The sequence below is a fragment of the Stegodyphus dumicola genome, chromosome 8 (assembly GCF_044657685.1).
Source record: "Stegodyphus dumicola isolate Sdum_Otavi_A_Nest chromosome 8, ASM4465768v1".
Taxonomy (NCBI): domain Eukaryota; kingdom Metazoa; phylum Arthropoda; class Arachnida; order Araneae; family Eresidae; genus Stegodyphus; species Stegodyphus dumicola.
Window position 1 is genome coordinate 110184219 of NC_140775.1, and position 22402 is coordinate 110206620.

Below are 22402 nucleotides of genomic sequence, written 5' to 3' on the forward strand. Positions count from 1 at the left end.
ACAGCTGCAGGACGTCGATTCAACGAAGGTCACAATCTGTGATTATAGAATCCGATTTGAGGAAAAGGAATTTCTCCTAAACTTCAGGTATCCTGAGACGGTCCTTACATAGTCCTAAACAGGCTAAACGACATCGTAATTCGGATCCATAAGTCATCATATGCTAAGCCTAAAATCGTTCATTACGACAGGCTAGCCCCTTACTATGGCCATAGTACCTAGTCTCCATGCAATGTAAATAATAAACTAAGACCATGGTCTTATTTGTAATTAAATTTGTAAATTCATGCAATTAATTACTGATTTAATATTTCATTTGTTGTACGTTATTTATTGAAATTATTTTTTGTATTCCATTAATTTGCCTTAGTTGTAAGTACGGATTTCTCTCCGGGACGTGCAGTCCTTGGGAAGGGAACAATGTTATTAATTTTGTATATATGTAAATAATTTTAGTGAACTACTTATATGTAAAATTGTAGTATCTTTTGTATAATGTAACAGGAAAAGTCTGAAGCGTTGAAGCTCTGAAATCCGAACGGAAAAATAAGATTACACCGGCAAGCCTATTTAAGATTGAGATAAATAACTTTCCCGACAAACTGGCGATAGTTTCGGATGCAAGTTTTTGCCGCCAAATTTGCCGAGAAATCACCAAATCTCGCCAAACTTGCCGACCATTTGGCGATATTTTAGTCTGGTCCCTGCATGATTATAACTGGCAGTCCGAGTTGTATGTAATTGATTCCTGCATTTAATTTATGTATGCGAACCGTATCCGGCACTTATATATATATAACTTTAACCGTATATGCCAGGCATGGCCAAACTGCAGCTCTCCGACACCTTAACTTTGGCTCGCGAACTATTGCGATCCTTTGTCCTCTGAAATGCGACTTGTTTTGAATAAATATATTTTAATTTTTTAATATAAATGGAATTTGAAATAGAAATAATGCAGGGCCACGTTTCTTTACTAATCGCTATTTAAATTTCAGATATTATGTATGCAAATATTTGATAGATTTCAAACTGTCTCCTGCTGGTTTATCGTCAGAGCAACAAATATATAAAATTACAAATAGTTCCATTTCTGGTAATTACTGTTCTGGTTATGTTAAATTTTGAACAGGTAATAGTCATTGGAATACACTAATACGAAGTTATTTTAAAACACAATGCTAATATTTTTTTCTCACAAGTTAATTTTATTGCACGGATAATCTGCTTACATTCCTTCTGTGCGATCCCATTGGTCACAATAATTGTGATCCACTTGGAAAATTTGTTATTCGTTTTGTAAGGATCTTAAGTTTTACTAACGTTTATTTTATTTTAAATCCTTACTATCACTTCTTATTTTCTACTTCCGGCCAGAATTAAAAGCTTTAACTTATTTATGCAAATTTGTCTTGCGAACGCCAAGTACTTAAGTTGTGGCTTTTTTGCCAAACGAGAGAGAGAGGAAGGAGTGATTAGGAGCGGGCCGCTTGCCATTGCAGTTTTACTCCGTTGCTGGTTGCCTTCAAGGCCAGAGGTTTAATCCTCTTCATAATTTTAAACGTATCGTAGTGTTAACAGTTCTCTATACTACCTACGGCCTTTCTGTTAATATACGGCCAATCTTCAAGTAGCCACTTGTTTATTAATCCAAAGTTAAGTATAGTTAGAATTTAGTTAATATTTTTATATTCTTAAGTTCAGACCACAAGTGGTTGGTCTCTGTATTCCGAAGTCCGGAAATCATTATAAAGAGAGAAAAAATAAAGGGTTTCGTATACACTTCCTGTGTGTTTTGTCTACTTCCCACATTTATTGAACATAGCTTTAGTAAGCTCCCTGTTCCGAGTCAGGTCATGTAATGTTCCCGAAGCAAGTAAGGAGGAACACTGAACCTGATAGTGGCGCCCGACGAAGAAGAATAACCATGGCCGAGTTTCAAGAAGAACCTGTGCTGCCTGCAGAAGCAGCTCAGTATCCAGAAATGCCAGTTGCCGCCCTGGAAGGATTTGGTTACATCGTCCAGACCATGCGCGCAGCGATGAAACCAGAAGCAACATTTAATGGAAACTCACCGGTAACCAGTTTTTTGGAAAAACTGGATGACCACTTCATGATGTATCCCGTGCATGAGTTCCAAAAATTCACCTTAGCTACCAGCGCTTTGAGGAGCCAAGCGCTTAATTGGTTCAAATGCATAGGCAGAAGTCTCTTGGTTCAAGCGGGAAGTCCCACCTATACTTACGAAAATTTCAAGACTGCCTTAGTAAAAGCCTTCCCTGTCGTAAGGGATCGTGCAAAATTAGAAGCGGAAATTTTCAGCATATACCAGAAACCAATTGAAAATCTCTCAAGCTTTATTTTAAGAAAAATTCGCGTCTTCAAACTCTTGTATGGAAACCGACCGGATCCTGAGATAATTCAAGGGATTTTGCCGAGGTTACTTCCCCAAGTACAAGACTTTATTGAATTAAGGAATCCGACTACACTGGAAAAGTTATTCGAGCTAGCAATCCAGTTTGAAAGTAGAAGAACGGCGGACATTGAAAGAAGACGCCAATATCAACAACGAAACCAATTTGGTGAGCCAAGACCACAGCAAAGTCAAGCATACGGTTACGGAAGCAAAGCGAATCAGTGGGCAAGGAAACCCGAGCATCCAAAAACAGCCGGCGAACGTCGACAGTTCAATAGCAATCCAGGAAAATGTCTCAAGGCCAGTGGAAAAAGAAGGAAAGCATGGAAAGGAAAAAACAAGATTTAAACTAAAACGGATTTCTGCTGACGGGAGGGTGCGGAAATCCGAAGGCCAAGAAAACCCCTCTTTCTTCAAGTTAAATACAGTGATGGTGGAAAATTTGACACTTCCAAAGATTGAAGTGTTGGTGAATAACATCCCAGCCACTGCACTCCTGGATACAGGCGCGCAGTGTTCCTGTGTGGCAGAAGATTTTTTTAGGAATTATTTTCGGAAACATCGCATACATAGTTCGGATAATACGACAGTGTTAGCTGCGTAGGGACAAAAATGCAAGTGCATAGGTAAATTACCGCTATACGTTCGTATCAAGGACGAACAAGTAAAGATTATGTTTCTTATAGTAAAGAATTTGCAAGCACATATCATCTTAGGGATAGATTTTCTTTCAGAGGCAGAAGCAACGCTGGATTTTAACGAAGCGTCCGTTAAGCTGACGATGAAACCTTCGAGAAGAGAAAACAGAACCACCAATGTTAAACCTTGACCACCTGCCTAAGGAAGAGCAACAAAAAATCCGACAAGTGGTAAGTGAATTTGCTTCGTTATTTAGTGATATTCCAGGATTTAATCAAGTTACTAATCATAGTATCGACACCGGAGATTCACTGCCAGTTCGCCACAAACCATACACATTAGAGATATGTTACGTAAAAAGATCATAACGCCCATCTCAAGTAGTTATGCTAGCCCGGTGGTTTTATGTAAGAAAAACAATGACTATCCAGTAACACATCCAAAAAGGTGGCGTTTTACGATCGACTATCGTAAATTAAACTGCATGACTAAATATCCGGTATATCCGTTACCTATTATTGAAGAAATTCTAAGGAACATAACGTCTACCAAATACATGACGACTTTAGACTTAACGACTGGTTATTTTCAAATAGGGGTTAGACCGGAGGACGTGCCTAAGACTGCTTTTATAACCAAGTCTGGCACTTCTGCCACTTATGCATTCCTGCGTATGCCGTTTGGCCTTTCAGGGGCACCGGCAACATTTCAGCGATGTATGGACATTGTGCTAAGGCCTGTTCTTGGAAAGTCCACATTTATCTATTTAGACGATATCATTAATACTAGTGATAATCTGGACCAACATGTACAGGATTTAAGACAGGTGTTTTCATTATTAAATGAAGCCGGTCTAAAAGTTAATGTCAAAAAAGTGCAAATTTGCAGCCCCTGAATTAAAATACTTAGGTTATAAAATATCTCAGAAAGGAATCGAGACAGACGAATCAAAAATAATCGCTGTGCAAAAGTATCCGCCCCCAAACACGGCGAAGAAGCACTCTTCTTTTCTAGAACTTTGTTCATATTATAGGTCCTTTATAAAAGATTTTGCAGCTATTGCTGAACCATTGTTAAAATTAAAAAGGAAAAAGGCAAGATTCTCATGGACGGCCGAAGCCAATAGTGCTTTCGAAAAATTAAAACAAGCATTAACGCAAGCCCCGGTTTTGAAATTTCCTGAAAAGGATGAAAATTTAGAAATTTCAGCGGATGCTTCGGATTATGCGGTAGGAGCGGTATTTTCGCAAAATCAGCAGCCCGGGCCATTTTTTAGTCGAACTTTAAATCAAACACAAAGAAATTATTCTGCGACCGAGAGAGAGGCACTTGCAGTTCTGTTAGCAGTGCAAAAGTTCCGAGTCTATTTTGGAAGGGCGCCAATAACAGTGTATTCTGATCATGCGACGGTAACTAGATTGTACTCAGGGAAAAACTTATCCCCAAGGTTAATAAGATGGGCACTCAAATTACAAGAGTATAATCTGGTAATCAAGCACACCCCCGGAAAGGAAAATATCGTAGCAGATGCCCTATCCAGAATAAAAATAGATGAAGAAGGTAATACTGTAAAGGTGGCAATGCTCACAGCATGTACAATAAATTCCCGAGAAACTGTAATAACCGAACTGGGTAAGGATCCTGAGTTTAGAAACATTTATAAGTATTTAAAGAATCCTGAAAATTTTAGCCACCAAGATATTGTGGCGATAAGAAATAGGGCGGCCCATTACGAACTAATAGATGGTCTATTATTTTATACAAAAACTACGAATTCCAACAACGAATTTCGACCTGTTATCCCAGCTAGTCTTAGATTAAATATCCTGCAGGAGTTACACGACAGCCCTTTAGCTTCTCATGCTCGTATTCGAAAAACTATCCAACGCGTACGCGAAGCAGTGTATGTTCCTGAACTGCAAAAGTTAACAAGGGCGTATGTCCAGTTCTGCCCAACATGTCAAGCAGTTAATTATTTTAATTTCCGCCCGGCCGGGTTTCTAAATAGCATTAAATCCGAATTTCCAAATGAAATAATTGGCATCGATTTATTGGGCCCTTTCCCAAAAAGTCAGTTAAATAAAAGTCGGTATCTCCTTGTTATGGTTGATCATTTCAGTAAGTGGACCGAAATTGTTCCCTTAAAACGAGCCTCCGCGAAATTAGTTACTGATTCTATTTTAAATAAATATATTTTAAAATACGGGGCGCCCCTAAAAGTTATATCGGATAATGGTCCTCAATTTGTAAGTAATGTATTTGAAGACATGTGCCAAAAACTGGGCATACGTCATTTAAAAATGGTCCCGTATCGGCCGCAATCAAATATAGCGGAACGGGTCAATAGAAATATAGTGAAAATTATCCGTAGTTATGTTAAAAAATTTCATAAAAGCTGGGATAACTATGTCAATGAATTAACTTTCGCCCTTAGGACCGCAAAACATCATACAACGGGCAAAACTCCTGCTGAGTTATTTTTAGTCAGAAAGATTATAACACCGTTAGATAAATTATTTTATGTTTAACAAAGAGCCCCAGAATTTAAAATGGTGATATAGAAAAATTAATTAAAGAAGCAAAAAAGAACACTGAAGTAGCACAGAGAAAACAAAAACTTTATTACGATTTGAAACGACGGGGAGTAACATATAAAGTAGGAGATGAAGTATTAAAAATTAAGCATTCACTTTCTTCAGCACCAGAAGATAAAACCGCCAAATTTTTTGCACGATTTGAAGGTCCATATGTCATAGAAAAAATAACTCAGGCTGTAGTGGTGTTAAAAGCCAGGAATGGTGAAACATGCTCCGCAAACATTGACCAGATAAAACCAGACTATGACCGTAATAAAATGCAAATATTTAAAGATCTTTTGCAGGATCCGGCACGGCAGGCACAAGCTCCAGAGGTGGAACAACGACAATCACAAGGGCAAGCCATTAGGAGGCAGGAGCAATTGAAAAGAAAGTTTCCCCGTTGGAAAATTGAAGGTAACAAGAAATGAAGCCGTTCCACCGACCAGAAAAGAGAGAGCACGACCACCCCTAGAATGAAGAAGGGAGAAGTACGACTAATGCAAAGAGAGCCAGGAGAAATAACGGCAACTATAACTCGGCTCCCAAACGGAAGATCTACCCATCGGACAGGAGTCTACGCAGCAAATGTCGACGAATTGCGGAAGGAACACCAGGTGCGGAGGCAAAGAAACAAGGAAAATTTGAACAGCCAGCAACGAGATCCAAGCAGGTACGAGAGAGAAGTGTTCCGGTTCCGCCAAGACCAGCTGCCATCAAACGGCCAAGACCACAGGCAGAGGCAAAAAAGAAGGTCTTCAAGTGTGACCGAACTGGAAGGAAAAGAAAGCTTCTAGAGGAAGGCACTGAAGAGCGAGCCCGCACAAGAAGGAGGATAAATCAAACGAGAATCTGCGCTACCTTCCAGGACTGGGCTCAGAAAAGAATGTCCGAATATCACAAAGATAAGTAAAATTTTATGTTACTTTGCAAACTTAAGTTAATCTTTCATTCTTACTGCAAGTGGCAGATTTCAAGAAGTTTTACCTCATGTGAGGTCTACCTTTATCGCCAAAAAGGCAAGAAATGAGTTGTTACCGATTTTGGTATTATGTTTTTCAATTACTCGCGAGTAAAACTAAAGTTGATGTATAATAGGAATGTGTAAATACTTGAATATTGTAAAAGTTATTGTATAAAATTTTATTTAAAAGATTCTGGCAAGAAAGAAGTTTTAGTCTGAAAGACTTTTGAAATGTAGTATTTCAATGTAGAAGAATTGGCACTTGCTTGGAAAAGAATAGAAGTTAACAATGTACTACTAATGTATGTTTTAAAATGCGTAAAATTAACGGCATGTTAATATGTTCTTATATACAATGTGAACTGTTATTTTAAACGTTAAGAAATACTGTGATATGTTAAAAGTGAAAATAATGCCAAAAATTTTAAACTTATTCGTGTGACTGTAAAAAGAGAAAATTATTGTGAATATGTGTTAAAGGTTGAATGAATGTAGTTAGGCTCTCTGACGCTACACTTCAGAGTTAGCCACTTTCAGAATAGTACCTCAGGGTTTAGAGATGAATATAAGGTGTGTTATGAGGTCTTGTTATGTTGAATTTTAACACGTTAGTGTTTTGATTGCAGGCGGTAGTGTTGAACACTTGTACATAAACACATTCGTGTTTGGTGTTTTCTTTTACAACACATGTCAGAGAGCACGGGGAGAGATAATTAAATAAAGTCATGAATGAAATAAGAATGTTAAGAGAAATATAAATATTCATGTTACTTGCCATTTAATTGTGTAACATTTCATTAAACTAGTTTTCCTTCCAGATCTCTGGAAGGAACTAGATTTCAACTAGAAACTCCTGTTTAGATGCAGTACAGATGAAAAGTAATTGTCCATGGAATTGATAATGTAAAAACGAATTTTTTTTTTTAAATTTCTAGTTTCTAGTGAGAAATGTTTGTAAAAGATTGGCCTCGCGTTAGATTCTAGAGCTAAAAGTTTTCAACAAGGTCGTTTTAGACCTCAGTTTCAAACTAATTAACTCTGGCGGGAAGTACGTAAGGATCTTAAGTTTTACTAACATTTATTTTATTTTAAATCTTTACTATCACTTCTTATTTTCTACTTCCGGCCAGAATTAAAAGCTTTAACTTATTTATGCAAATTTGTCTTGCGAACGCCAAGTGCTTAAGTTGTGGCTTTTTTGCCAAGCGAGAGAGAGAGGAAGGAGTGCTTAGAAGCGGGCCGCTTGCCATTGCAGTTTTACTCGGTTGCTGGTTGCCTTCAAGGCCAGAGGTTTAATCCTCTTGATAAGTTTAAACGTATCGTAGTGTTAACAGTTCTCTGTACTACATACAGCCTTTCTGTTAATATACGGCCAATCTTCAAGTAGCCACTTGTTTATTAATCCAAAGTTAAGTATAGTTAGAATTTAGTTAATATTTTTATATTCTTACGTTCAGACCACAAGTGGTTGTTCTCTGTATTCCGAAGTCCGGAAATCATTGTAAAGAGAGAAAAAATAAAGGGTTTCGTATACCCTTCCTGTGTGTTTTTGTCTACTTCCCACATTTATTGAACATAGCTTTAGTAAGCTCCCTGTTCCGAGTCAGGTCATGTAATGTTCCCGAAGCAAGTAAGGAGGAACACTGAACCTGATAGTTTTAGGATACAACTTTTATTCGGTTCTTGAATAGCGTAATTGCTGAAGAAACGTGTTTCGCCCATATAGACCTCTTTTAATCTGTGAAAGAATTTTACGATGATTTTATTTTTTATGGAATGAACCTTGCAGCTCTTACCTGGTTAGGAGATTTATTTCCTTTTTTACGGAATTGCTTCAAAATTAATCCCATATCTCTAAGCAAATCATGTTTTTATGCAATGCTTCAGATTTCGCAACCACCCCAATAAGTTGCTTAATGAACACTTTTCCCACATGAAACTCTATCTTTCGTAATAATACCTTGGTGGTCCTAGGTAGAGATCATCATTCATTTCACCAAAGATTGTTCGTGCGGGAATATTTGAGGTCGTAGAAAAAATCACTGTTTTGACAACGATTTCAATTTCAGTGAAAATGTTTAATCCCTATTTTATCAAATATTGTTATTCCAGATAGAGATCTTTCACCTTAATCATCAAATCTTCAAAATATTAATAACGTTGCATCAAGTAATGAGGGATCAACGGAACACAAACGTCTCTCTTCTCCAGTCTTTCTTTTTCTGCGCATCAACAGCTCCTTTGTAAAGGTTTGGGAAAACTTTTTGTAAATGTTCTGCCGTGCTGCCAGGGAAATCTATTTCCTTCCGGAGTTTCTGCATTTTCTTCTCTATTTCCTTAGCCAAATCAGCGTTACAAAAACTAAAGCAGTAGGACTGGTCGTCATCTCCCATTACTTCAGAGTTGGGCGTAATCCAACGGATGGAATTCTCTCCAGATGCGGTACTAGCCATCAGTTTAGAGGAGAAACGAGCGAAAAAAGTGATTTACAGAGCAAGTACATTTTCCAACCGTCATGCAGCGTAGCTGCCCTCAGAATACCGAAATGATCAAAATGTCCGAGAAATGATAACTACTGATTGTGCTCTGTCCTACTGAGAAAAGCTGTACGAGTACTTTTGTGGAAAGTTTCAGAACTCTTAAAAGTGTTTCTTTTTGCGAAAATAAATTTTATCAAGCTCTCGTCGGTTCCGTGTGCATTTAATCCATTATGAACCCATACGCACGCAACAATATCTACAAATATTATTTGCGCTCACATAGAGATAGAAAGAAAGGCAATTCAAATTCCTCTTACAAAAACTTTTATTGATTATTTTTCCCCCAGAAGATGGGGGCAAGATAAAACCTAACTTTAAAAAGGTAACAAATGAATAAAAAGTTATGAATGCAATAAATGTCTTAAAAAATAAAAACTAATTTGACACATGAATTAAAAAAGTTAAAATTTTAAAACATTCCTGTACGGTTTAGTTAAAATGGAAAATTTCATTAGCTACTTTTTACATCATTTTTCTTTGTATTTTCTGATGAACTCATTTACATCAAATTTTCTTTGACAGCCTTTAAAGTTCATATATCGTATTTTTCCAAAAACAGCACGTTCAGCCCAGCCCTGATCATGGATGCCACATATAGACCACATACAACCTATAAGTTTTAAGAAAAATTAGTCACGTAAGTAAATTAAAAAAAAAAAAAAAAAAAAATTTCAAAAAACTATCAAAATTTTAATCCACAGTTTCTACATATTTATTTATTTGATCTTAGGGTGTTTATACAGATATATAAAAAGTAAGATTTCTTCATTGTATTATTGTTACATCTTTAATATTTAACTTTAAATAAAATATATTTCTGGTTATGAAGGGAATAAATATTTTGTTATCAATTAGTATAACATTATTTTTCATTTTTAAAACAGTAATATGAGTAGCTGCACATTATAATCAATACCATAAGCAACCATTTTTTAATTTTATTTGCTGCATTTTAATTTTTTAAGAAACTTATAATACTAAATAACATTCAACATTTCCATGTCTTAGGATTAAGTTGCTGGTGCTGTAACTGTTAAATAAAATAAGTCGTGATTATATAGCTTGCCAATAGATAGCGGATTTATCAAATCCAAAAACAGTTGACAAACAAAAGTGTTGAAGCTACGTTGTTTTTGTTTATCTCAAAATGTTTACAAAGCAGCAGTTTATGTGAAATTCCATTGTTTGAATCAATAGCTTCTGCAGCAATTTTAGTAATCGCCAAGAGTAGAGTGGCTACCCTAAAAAACTTATCTTTACCAAGACTCGAACTCATGGCAGTATTATTAGGTACAGTTCATGTGCATTTTCCTCAAGAGCAAAGATTTATTTGTGAACATTCTCTTATTGTACTTCACTGGATAAAGAACCCACGGCGGCAATAGAAAACTTTCGTACAAAATTGCCTGTCGGAAATTCAAGATAAAACATTATGTAGTACGTGGCTTCACTGTCCTGGATCAGATAATGCTGATGTCAAAATCATGAAAATCGTGATGTTACTGGGAGCGAGCTTGTAGTGGCATACACTACCATGGTTACATCAAGATGAAATAAATTGGTCCAAACTGAACTAACATTGTAACATAACGAATAATGTTGAAGAGAAAGTTATGACTCAAGTTACTAACAGCGCTCAACCCTTACAACCTCTGTTAACGATAGGGAAATTTGGTGACTTAGGTTATAAGGTATTTCTCCCACCTTCTTGACGTGCCTTCGTGGTGTAGTGGTTCTGCACGCTGGGCCCGTATTCCACAGGTCCGCGTTTCGATTCCCGGCGAAGGCGTTTGCTCATTTTTCATCTCTCAGGCTTTTTGCAATTAACCTAATGTCTCTACAGTGGCGCCCGAACTAAAAGGGTGGTGGATGCTGATTTCTCCCCACCCAGGATTTGGCGATTGGGTCCCCTAAAAAAAAACCAGTCGCCCTTTAAATGGGGGAGTATATAAGATATTTCTCCCATCTTCTTGGCGTGCCTTCGTGGTGTAGTGGTTCTGCACGCTGGGCCCGTATTCCAGAGGTCCGCGGTTCGATTCCTGGCGAAGGTGCTTGCTCATTTTTCATCTCTTTGGCTTTTCCAATTAACCTAAGTCTCTACAAGGTAAACTTTTAAGAGTGATGTCATATATATTTAGATTCATTAACAATTTAAGTCACAAAATACAGTGATTGGTCATGTGGCGAAAATGAAATATGTAATGCTATGTGTTATTGGTACGTAATCAGAAAGTGAGCTTTTTTTTTTTTTCCCTTCCCCAGAACTGAATAATGTTAAATGTGTAAAAAAACAATTGTATCAGAAGTCCCAATTGCTTGGGTTAAATCCAACAATTAATGAAAGGCGTTGCTTAAGAGTTGGGAGTAGATTAATATCTATAATACTTAATAATTAATGTATTAATAATTAATTTATAATTATTAATAACATCTTGTTAGCTGTAGATGGAATTCAACCTGTAATATTCCCAAATAATTATTTTTCTCATTTAATCCTTTTTTACTGTCATGAAAAGGTTCTTAATAATAAAAGTGTAAATGGAACTGTAGTGCAAGTAAAAGAGAAATTCTAAATTTTAAAAGATAGATATTTTATAAAATTTGTATTATATTATTGTAGATTTTGTAAAATATATAATGCTTTCGCTAGTCACAAGATATCAGCTTCTCTTTCTGCTGACCATGCAGAGAAAGCTGAGCCATTTGAGATAATTGGGGCAGATTTTGCAGGGCCTTTGTAGTTAAAAGATGGCACATAAGTTTATAGTTCATTGTTTATTTGCACAGTGACTCGAGTCTATTTAGAATTGGTATCAAATTTAAGTACAGAGTGCTTTATTCAAGCATTGGGTAGATATTTGACGTGCAGAGGTATTTATTCTGACAATGCTAAGACCCTTAAACCTGCAGATTGTGAATTAAAGTATTTATATAAATTGCGTAAATATGAGAAAGTTCTAAATTTTCTTGAGAAAAACGATTTTGAATGGAAATTTACTGTAGAAGGTATTCCTTGGTGAAGTGGATTTTGAGAACATTTGGTAAAGATCTGTAAAAACGTATTTAAAACGTATCTTAGGTAAAGCTTTCTTATTTTATGAAGAACTGTATATTATTTTAGTTGAAGATAAAGCTTTTAATTCTAGGCCCATAACCTACGTATTCAATGAACCTAATCTTCTTTCACCATCTCATTTTATAACTGTATTTAGCTTGACTGCTTTATCTTCACCAGAATCTAAATTAGAATCCACAAGATCTCAATTGAAAGATGGAAACAAGGGCAGTTACTATTACAAAATTTTTTGAAAAGGTTTTATAAAGAATATCTCCTAGAACTAAGACCAGTTGTGTTTCCAAAAACTCCACAAAATTCTCCCACATTTAAAATTAATGAAGTTAAACATTTTATGAGATGATAATGTGAAATGCTGTAATTAGTAGTCAGGTAGGATTAAAGAATTATTTAATGTAAGAGATGGTAGAATTAGATGTTGTTTGATTCAATTTGATAAAGGTGTTTTTTGAAGACCAATTGAAAGATTTTATAATCTTGAAATTTAGTAAACCTGATGCATTCGTTACAGAAGCATGGGGGAGGGAGTGTTAAATATAATATATTGTGATTATGTAGCTTGCCAATAGATGGCAGTAATGTTTTTGTATGAAAAGGAAAAATTGTGATGTCATATTTGTATACATGTAAGTGTTCATCTTTGGCGTTTGTCGTTAAAATAAATGTTGTATTGAAGCATGCTGTCAGTATATTATCTTAAATACAGTCCGATTTAATACAGACGTATGCATTTTTTACACTAAGCTCAGATGATCTTTGAATTTGGAGAAACTCTGCCCGACATTTACAGAAACCAAAGCAGAATATCTTGTAAGAACAAGAAAAGAGCGTTAAGTCACAGTTGTAAAGATTACGAGTAACCCATAATCCGAATGTAATACATTTGGATTATAGGTTACTCGCGCCAACAATGCAAATCAACATATTAAAGGCAGTTTAGCTAAACGTATGGAAGGGATCGCTGAGAACTAAATTTATTTTTGTATATAACCATCCTAGTCATATACAAAAGTTTTTAGTAATGTAGTATCTCTATCCTGGAAAATGCTCTTGATAGAAACACCGTAATTGCTGGAGACTTCAATTTGCCACTCAAATACTAGTGCCGAATTGTACTATGAAGGATATTTTGAGATATCCCTATGCTGTTGGTCTTAATGCCTCTAACTTCGATACAGAGATTTTTGCCACGGAAAAAGCAATTTTAACTCTTCTTGGACTTACTAACGTTGTAAGGATCTTAAGTTTTACTAACGTTTATTTTATTTTAAATCTTTACTATCACTTCTTATTTTCTACTTCCAGCCAGAATTATAAACGTTAACTTATTTATGCAAAGTTTGTCTGGCGAACGCCAAGTATTTAAGTTGTGGCTTTTTGCCAAGCGAGAGAGAGGAAGGAGTTAGTCGAGGCAGGCCGCTTACCTTAGAAGTTTGACTCAGTTGCTGGTTGCTTTCCAGGCCAGAGGTTTAATCCTCTTGATAACTTTAAACGTATTGTAGTGTTAGCAGTTCTCTGTACTACATACGGCTTCCTGTTAATATAAGGCCAATCTTCCACGTTTATTATTTTAAAGTTAAATTAGAGTTTAGTTATATTTTTATATTCTTACGTTTAGACCACAAGTAGTAGGTCTTTGTATTCCGAAGTACGGAAAATATTGTAAAGAGAGAAAAATAAAGGGTTTGTATACCCTTCTTGTGTATCATGTCTACTTCCCACAGTTACTGAACATAGCTTTAGTAAGCTCTCTGTTCCGAGTCAGGTCCTTGCATGTTCCCAAAGAAAGTAAGACGGAACATTGAACCTGATAGTGGCGCCCGACGAAGAAGAATAACCATGGCCGAGTTTCAAGAAGAACCTGTGCTGCCTGCAGAAGCGGCTCAGAATCCAGAAATGCCAGCTGCCGCCCTGGAAGGATTTGGTTACATCGTCCAGACCATGCGCGCTTCGATGAAACCAGAAGCAACATTTAATGAAAACTCACCGGTAACCAGTTTTTTGGAAAAATTGGATGACCACTTCATGCTCTACCCCGTGCACGAATTTCAAAAAGTTACCTTAGCTACCAGCGCTTTGAGGGGCCAAGCGCTTAATTGGTTCAAATGTATAGGCAGAAGTCTCTTGGGTCAAGCAGGAAGTCCCACCTATACTTACGAAAATTTCAAGACTGCCCTACTAAAAGCCTTCCCTGTTGTAAGGGATCGTGCGAAATTAGAAACGGAACTTTTCAGTATATATCAGCAAAGAATCGAAAACCTCTCAAGCTTTATTTTAAGAAAAATTCACGTCTTCAAACTCTTGTATGGAAAACGTCCGGATCCTGAGATAATTCAAGTGATTTTGCCGAGCTTACTGCCCCAAGTGCAAGACTTTATTGAATTAAGAAATCCGACTACACTGGAAAAGTTATTTGAGCTAGCAATCCAGTTTGAAAGTAGAACGGCGGACATTGAAAGAAGACACCAATATCAATATCAATATCAACAGCGAAACCAATTTGGTGCGCCAAGACTACAGCAAACTCAAGCACACGGCTACGGAAGCAAAGCGAATCAGTGGGCAAGGAAACCCGAGCATTCAAAAACAGCCGGCGAACGTCGACAGTTCAATAGCAATCCAGGAAAAAAGTCTCAAGGCCAGTGGAAAAAGAAGGAAAGCACGGAAATGAAAAATAATTTAAACTAAAACGGATTTCTGCTGACGGGAGGGTGCGGAAATCCGAAGGCCACGAAAACCCCTCTTCCTTCAAGTTAAATACAGTAATGGTGAAAAATTTGACTGTTCCGAAGATTGAAGTGTTGGTGAATAATATTCCAGCCACCGCACTCCTGGATACAGGCGCGTAGTGTTCCTGTGTGGCAGAAGATTTTTTTAGGAAGTATTTTCGGAAATACCGCATATATAATTCGGATAATACGACAGTGTTAGCGGAGCAAGGAGAAAAATGTAAGTGTATAGGTAAATTACCGCTGTATGTCCGTATCAAGGACGAACAAGTAAAGGTTATGTTTTTCATAGTAAAGAATCTGCAAGCACATATTATCTTAGGGATAGATTTTCTTTCAGAGGCACAAGCAACGCTGGATTTTGATGAAGCGTCCCTTAAGCTGACGATGAAACCAGTTCGTGAAGAAAAGGCTGAACCGCCGATGTTAAATCTTGACCACCTGCCTAATCAAGAGCAACGAAGAATCCGACAAGTGGTTAGTGAATTTGCTTCGTTATTTAGTGATATTCCAGGATTTACTCAGGTTACTAACCATAGTATTGACACCGGAGATTCAATGCCAGTTCGCCACAAAGCATACCGGTATGATAAGAATAAAGAAAAAATTATAGAATGGCATATCACCGATATGCTACGTGAAAAGATCATAACGCCCATCTCAAGTAGTTATGCTAGCCCGGTGGTTTTATATAAGAAAAATAATGACTATCCTTTGACACATCCAAAAAGGTGGAGATTCGCAATTGACTATCGTAAATTAAACTCCATAACTAAATATCCGGTATATCCGTTACCTATTATTGAAGAAATTCTAAGGAACATAACATCAACCAAATATATGACGACTTTAGACTTAACGACTGGTTATTTTCAAATATGGGTTAGGCCTGAGGACGTGCCTAAGACTGCTTTTATAACCAAGTCTGGCACTTATGCATTTCTGCGTATGCCGTTTGGCCTTTCAGGGGCACCGGCAACATTTCAGCGATGTATGGACATTGTGCTAAGGCCTGTTCTTGGAAAGTCCACATTTATCTATTTAGACGATATCATTATTACTAGTGATAATCTGGACCAACATGTACAGGATTTAAGACAGGTGTTTTCTTTATTAAATGAGGCCGGTCTAAAAGTTAATGTCGAAAAGTGCAAATTTGCAGCCCCTGAATTAAAATATTTAGGTTACAAAATATCTCAGAAAGGAATCGAGACAGACGAATCAAAAATAATCGCTGTACAAAAGTATCCGACTCCAAACACGGCGAAGAAGCTCTCTTCTTTTCTAGGACTTTGTTCATATTATAGGTCCTTTATAAAAGATTTTGCAGCTATTGCTGAACCATTGTTAAAATTAAAAAGGAAAAAGGCAAGATTCTCGTGGACGGCCGAAGCCAATAGTGCTTTCGAAAAATTAAAACAAGCATTAACGCAAGCCCCTGTGTTGAAAATTCGTGAAAAGGATGAGAATTTAGAAATTTCAGCGGATGCTTCGGATTATGCGGTAGGAGCGGTACTTTCGCAAAATCAGCAGCCCGTGGCATTTTTTAGCCGAACTTTAAATCAAACACAAAGAAACTATTCCGCGACCGAGAGAGAGGCACTTGCAGTTCTGTTAGCAGTGCAAAAGTTCCGAGTCTATTTTGGAAAGGCGCCAATAACAGTCTACTCTGATCATGCGGCGGTAACTAGATTGTACTCAGGGAAAAACTTATCCCCAAGGTTAATAAGATGGGCACTCAAGCTACAAGAATATAATCTGGTAATCAAGCATACCCCCGGAAAGGAAAATATCGTAGCAGATGCCCTATCCAGAATTAAAATAGATGAAGAAGGTAATACTGTAAAGGTGGGAATGCTCACAGCATGTACAATAAATTCCCGAGAAACTGTAATAACCGAACTGGGTAAGGATCCTGAGTTTGGAAGCATTTATGAGTATTTGAAGGATCCTGAAAATTTTAGCCACCAAGATATTGTGGCGATAAGAAATAGGGCGGCCCATTACGAACTAATAGATGGTCCATTATTTTATACAAAAACTACGAATTCCAACAACGAATTTCGACCTGTTATCCCAGGTAGTCTTAGGTTAAATATCCTGCAGGAGCTCCATGACAGCCCTTTAGCTTCTCATGCTGGTATTCGAAAAACTATCCAACGCGTACGCGAGGCAGTCTACTTTCCTGAACTGCAAAAGCTAACAAGGGCGTATGTCCAGTCTTGCCCAACATGTCAAGCAGTTAATTATATTAATTTCCGCCCGGCCGGGTTTCTAAATAGTATTAAATCCGAATTTCCAAATGAAATAATTGGCATCGATTTATTGGGCCCTTTCCCAAAAAGTCAGTTAAATAGAAGTCGCTATCTCCTTGTTATGGGTGATCATTTTAGTAAATGGACCGAAATTGTTCCCTTAAAACGAGCCTCCGCGAAATTAGTTACTGATTCTATTTTAAATAAATATATTTTAAAATACGGGGCGCCCCTAAAAGTTATATCGGATAATGGTCCTCAATTTGTAAGTAATGTATTTGAAGACATGTGCCAAAAACTGGGCATACGTCATTTAAAAATGGTCCCGTATCGGCCGCAATCAAATATAGCGGAACGGGTCAATAGAAATATAGTGAAAATTATCCGTAGTTATGTTAAAAATTTTCATAAAAGCTGGGATAACTATGTCAATGAATTTGCTTTCGCCCTTAGGACCGCAAAACATGATACAACGGGCAAAACTCCTGCTGAGTTATTTTTAGGCAGAAAGATTATAACGCCGTTAGATAAATTATTTTATGTGCAACAAAGAGCCCCAAAATTTAAAATGGGTGATATAGAAAAACTAATTAAAGAAGCAAAAAAGAATACGGAAATAGCACAGAGAAAACGAAAACTTCATTACGATTTGAAACGACGGGGAGTAACTTATAAAGTAGGGGATGAAGTATTAAAAATTAAGCATTCACTTTCTTCAGCACCAGAAGATAAAACTGCCAAATTTTTTCCACGATTTGAAGGATCATACGTCATAGAAAAAATAACTCACGCTGTAGTAGTGTTGAAAGCCAGGAATGGTGAAACCTGCTCCGCAAACATTGATCAAATCAAACCCTACTATGATCGTAATAAAATGCAAATATTTACAGATCTTTTGCAGGATCCAGCACGGCAGACACCGCAGGCACAAGCTCCAGAGGTGGAACAACGACAAGTACAACGGCAAGCCATTAAGAGGCAGGAGCAAGTGAAAAAAAAGTTTCCCCGCGGGAAAATTGAAGGTAGCAAGAAAAAGAAGCCGTTCCACCGTCCAGAAAAGAGAGCTCACGACCACCTCCAGAATGAAGAAGGGAGAAGGACGACGTATGCAAAGAGAGCCAGGAGAAATGACGGCATCTATAACCCGGCTCTAAAACGGAAGATCTACTCATCCAACAGGACTCTCCTCAGCAAATGTCGCCGAACTGCGGAAGGGCCACCAGCGGCGGAGGAAAAATTACAAGGAAAGTTTGAACGGCCAGCAACGAGGGCCAAGCAGGAACGCGAAAGAAGTTTCCCGGTTCCGCCAAGACCAGCTGCCATCAAATGGCCAAGACCACAGGCAGAGGCGAAAAAGAAGGTATTCAAGGGTGACCGAACTGGAGAAAAAAGAAAGCTTCTAGAGGAAGGCAATGAAGGGCGAGCCCGTACAAGAAGGAGGATAAATCAAACAAGAATCTACGATACCTTCCAAGACTGGGCTCACAAAAGAATGTCCGAATATCACAAAGATAAGTAAAATTTTATGTTACTTTGCAAACTTAAGTTAATCTTTCATTCTTACTGCAAGTGGCAGATTTCAAGAAGTTTTACCTCATGCGAGGTGTACTTTTATCACCAAAAGGGCGAGAAATGAGTTGTTACCGATTTTGGTATTATGTTTTTCAATTACTCGCGCGTAAAACTAAAGTTGATGTATAATAGGAATATGTAAAGACTTAAATATTGTAAAAGTTATTGTATAAATTTTATTTAAAACATTCTGGCAAGAAAGAAGTTTTAGTCTGAAAGACTTTTTGAAATGTAGTTTTCAACGTAGAAAAATTGGCACTTGCTTTGAAAAGAATAGAAGAACAATGTACTACTAATGTATGTTGTCAAATGCGTAAAATTAACGGCATGTTAATATGTTCTTATATACAATGTGAACTGTTATTTCAAATGTTAAGAAATACCGTGATATGGTAAAAGTGAAAGTAATGTTAAAAATTTGTTATTCGTGTGACTGTAAAAAGACCAAATCATGGTGAATATGTGTTAAAGGTTGAATGAATGTAGTTAGGCTCTCTGACGCTGCACTTCAGAGTTAGGCACTTTCAGAATAGTACCTCAGGGTTTAGAGTTCAAGTTAGGGTGTGTTACGAGGTCTTGGTATGTTGAATTTTTAACACGTTAGTGCTTTGATTGTAGGAGGAAGTGTTGAACACGTAGACATAAACACATTCGTGTTTGGTGTTCTTTTACAACACATGTCAGACAGCACGGGGAGAGATAATTAAAATAGTCATGAATGAAATAAGAATGTTAAGAGAAATATAATTATACATGTTACTTGCCATTTCATTGTGTAACATTTCATTAAACTAGTTTTCCTTCCAGATCTCTGGAAGGAACCAGATTTGAATAAAAGCTCCTGTTTAGATGCAGTACAGATGAAAAAATTGCGTGTCCTGGGAGCTGCTATAGTAAAAACAAATTTCTTTCTTTTAAATTTCTAGTTTCTAGCGAAAAATGTTTGTAAAAGATTGGCCTCGCGTTAGATTCTAGAGCTAAAAGTTTTCAACAAAGTCGTTTTAGACCTCAGTTTCAAACTAATTAACTCTGGCGGGAAGTATGTAAGGATCTTAAGTTTTACTAACGTTTATTTTATTTTAAATCTTTACTATCACTTCTTATTTTCTACTTCCGGCCAGAATTATAAGCGTTAACTTATTTATGCAAAGTTTGTCTGGCGAACGCCAAGTATTTAAGTTGTGGCTTTTTGCCAAGCGAGAGAGAGGAAGGAGTTAGTCGAGGCAGGCCGCTTACCTTAGAAGTTTGACTCAGTTGCTGGTTGCCTTTCAGGCCAGAGGTTTAATCCTCTTGATAACTTTAAACGTATTGTAGTGTTAGCAGTTCTCTGTACTACATACGGCTTCCTGTTAATATAAGGCCAATCTTCCACGTTTATTATTTTAAAATTAAATTAGAGTTTAGTTATATTTTTATATTCTTACGTTTAGACCACAAGTAGTGGGTCTTTGTATTCCGAAGTACGGAAAATATTGTAAAGAGAGAAAAATAAAGGGTTTTGTATACCCTTCTTGTGTATCCTGTCTACTTCCCACAGTTATTGAACATAGCTTTAGTAAGCTCTCTGTTCCGAGTCAGGTCCTTGCATGTTCCCAAAGAAAGTAAGACGGAACATTGAACCTGATAACGTTAGCAAGGCAGTTATATTTGTTGAGGCTGCCATTATGGCAGCTGTCTTCTATATACTTAGTGATTACTTTCTTGTTGAAAAGGCTAAGATAAATGTATCCAAAGAAATTGCCTCTGGCTGGGAGCTTGATCCTTAGCCCTGTGGGGTGCATGGAAACGAAAAAGACGGATCTTTTGGCTAAAAATGGCTGTAAGCTACCTCAGCCATCTTTTCTTCTATCCAGCCATCACTTCAGTTCTGAGATAAAAAGGAAGGTGAACCAACTCTTAAAACAAAAGTATAAACTCCTTTCAACTGATAAAGTGTGGATTACTCTTGCATTTTTGCCTATCCCAATGGACATTCCCCGTGCAGTTTTTACGGCAAATTTTCGACTCTAGACAGGACATGACTTCATATACAAACACTAACTAATATCCACAGATTTTCGCGCTTTTAGACTTCTAAAAAGCTAAGTATCGAAACGTCTACCTACAACCCTCCTTGAACTTTGGAAAGCTGTTCAAGAAAAATGGGATAAAATACCTCTTTTAATACTAAAAAAGCTTTACTGTCATGGAAATTATGGTGTAGAAAGATAGTGAAGAATAAGGGTTCTCAAAAGGAACATTTAAAACATAATAAATTTTGATAAAATATTTCTGTAAATGCTATGAAAATCGTCTAAAAAGTGTGCAAACAGCCTCTGTAAATATAAAGCATCTGATTTTGCCAAATTTTTAATACAAGAAAACATTTGATTCAAGCACCTTGTCCGGACTTCTGTTCCTCCTAATTCCCTTTGGAAATATAACTGGAGTCCTGAGTAGGAACAGGAAACTTACTCAAAACTATGTTCGTGCGTGCGTAGAAGATAACAAAAAATAAGAAGACCCTTTATTTCTCACAGCGTACAGCCTTCAGGATACAGAGACCAGCACTTATGGTCTAAAACGTAGAAAAAAAGAAATAAACTAACTTAACAAAATAAGAAGTAGAGTAGACTTTAAGGTACCCCTTGTATTATGGCGAAGTTGTTGTTTGATTTATCGCCAAGTTGTTGTTTCATTTATGGTAGCCTGAGTAGTTGAATGTTATGGAAACCCTATTGTGACGTAATCGGGTGCATGATTCTGGGAAATTTTGAATCATGGTATGTTTTGTAAGCGATTTTGTGGTGTGTGTTGGTTTGATTCTTTAGACGGTAGAATGGCCAAATGTAGTAAGATTAATTTGAAGTTTCTGTACGATTTGGAGCGAAAGGGGAAAAGAGCTTTTATTGACTGGTGTGTAAATGAAGGTTTCCTTAGTAGCCATTATAAGTGTCCTGTATGTAGGAAGGCTATGTGTCTAGTCGAACGTAAAAACCGTTTAGATGGATCTAAATGGATTTGTAGGAAGAAAGGTTCAGATGGTCACTATGTGAAGCGTTCGATCAGAAAGAGTACCTGGTTTGAAAAAAGTCATTTGAATATGATTGATATTTTGATTTTTATGTGGCTCTGGGTGTACGAAGCGAACTCGTAAATCATGGTAAGTGAATATTTGCTTTTGGTAGTGTTTAAATTTATAACATATTTTTCCTTTTTTATGTTATTTTATTGTTTGGTTTAAAATGTATTTTATTGAAATTATGTATTTTTTGTTTGCCTATATTGTAGAATTTTGTGCTCCTTTGACTTTTTAAATGAAAATATATCGATGTGTACATGGACAAAGTAAAGAGAGTGCGCAATGCTAGTTTGTGCAATTCTGTTTTTTTTTTTTTTTTTTTTTTTTTTTTTTTTTAGTGAAAATAGGTCGACGTGTACATGGATAAAGTCAAAGGAGTGCGCAATGCCATTTTTGTGCAATTCGGGGATTTTTTTTTAAGTGAAAATAAGTCGATGTGTACATGGATACCGAGTTTGTGCAATTGTTTATCTTGTTATTTTGACTAGCGTAGCGGCGATTTTTGGCCCGAAAATCCAAAAATCGCCGCTTCGCAGGTCAAAATAACGACTCAAAGAATTGCACAAAATCGGTA

At 36.9% G+C, this 22402-nt stretch overlaps 1 protein-coding gene across 3 annotated transcripts in view; it reads right to left on the reverse strand.

The window, feature by feature from the left end:
• Positions 1 to 9382: 9382 nt before the first annotated feature.
• The window catches only part of LOC118184871 (deoxyribodipyrimidine photo-lyase-like), a 93890-nt gene continuing 80870 nt past the window's right edge, over positions 9383 to 22402 (reverse strand). For all 3 annotated transcript variants that reach the window (XM_085822263.1, XM_085822264.1, XM_085822265.1), the window contains one exon: positions 9383 to 9745. In XM_085822263.1, the coding sequence (XP_085678389.1) occupies positions 9603 to 9745 (143 nt within the window). In that variant the 3' untranslated portion in view covers positions 9383 to 9602. The remainder of the gene's footprint in view (positions 9746 to 22402) is intronic.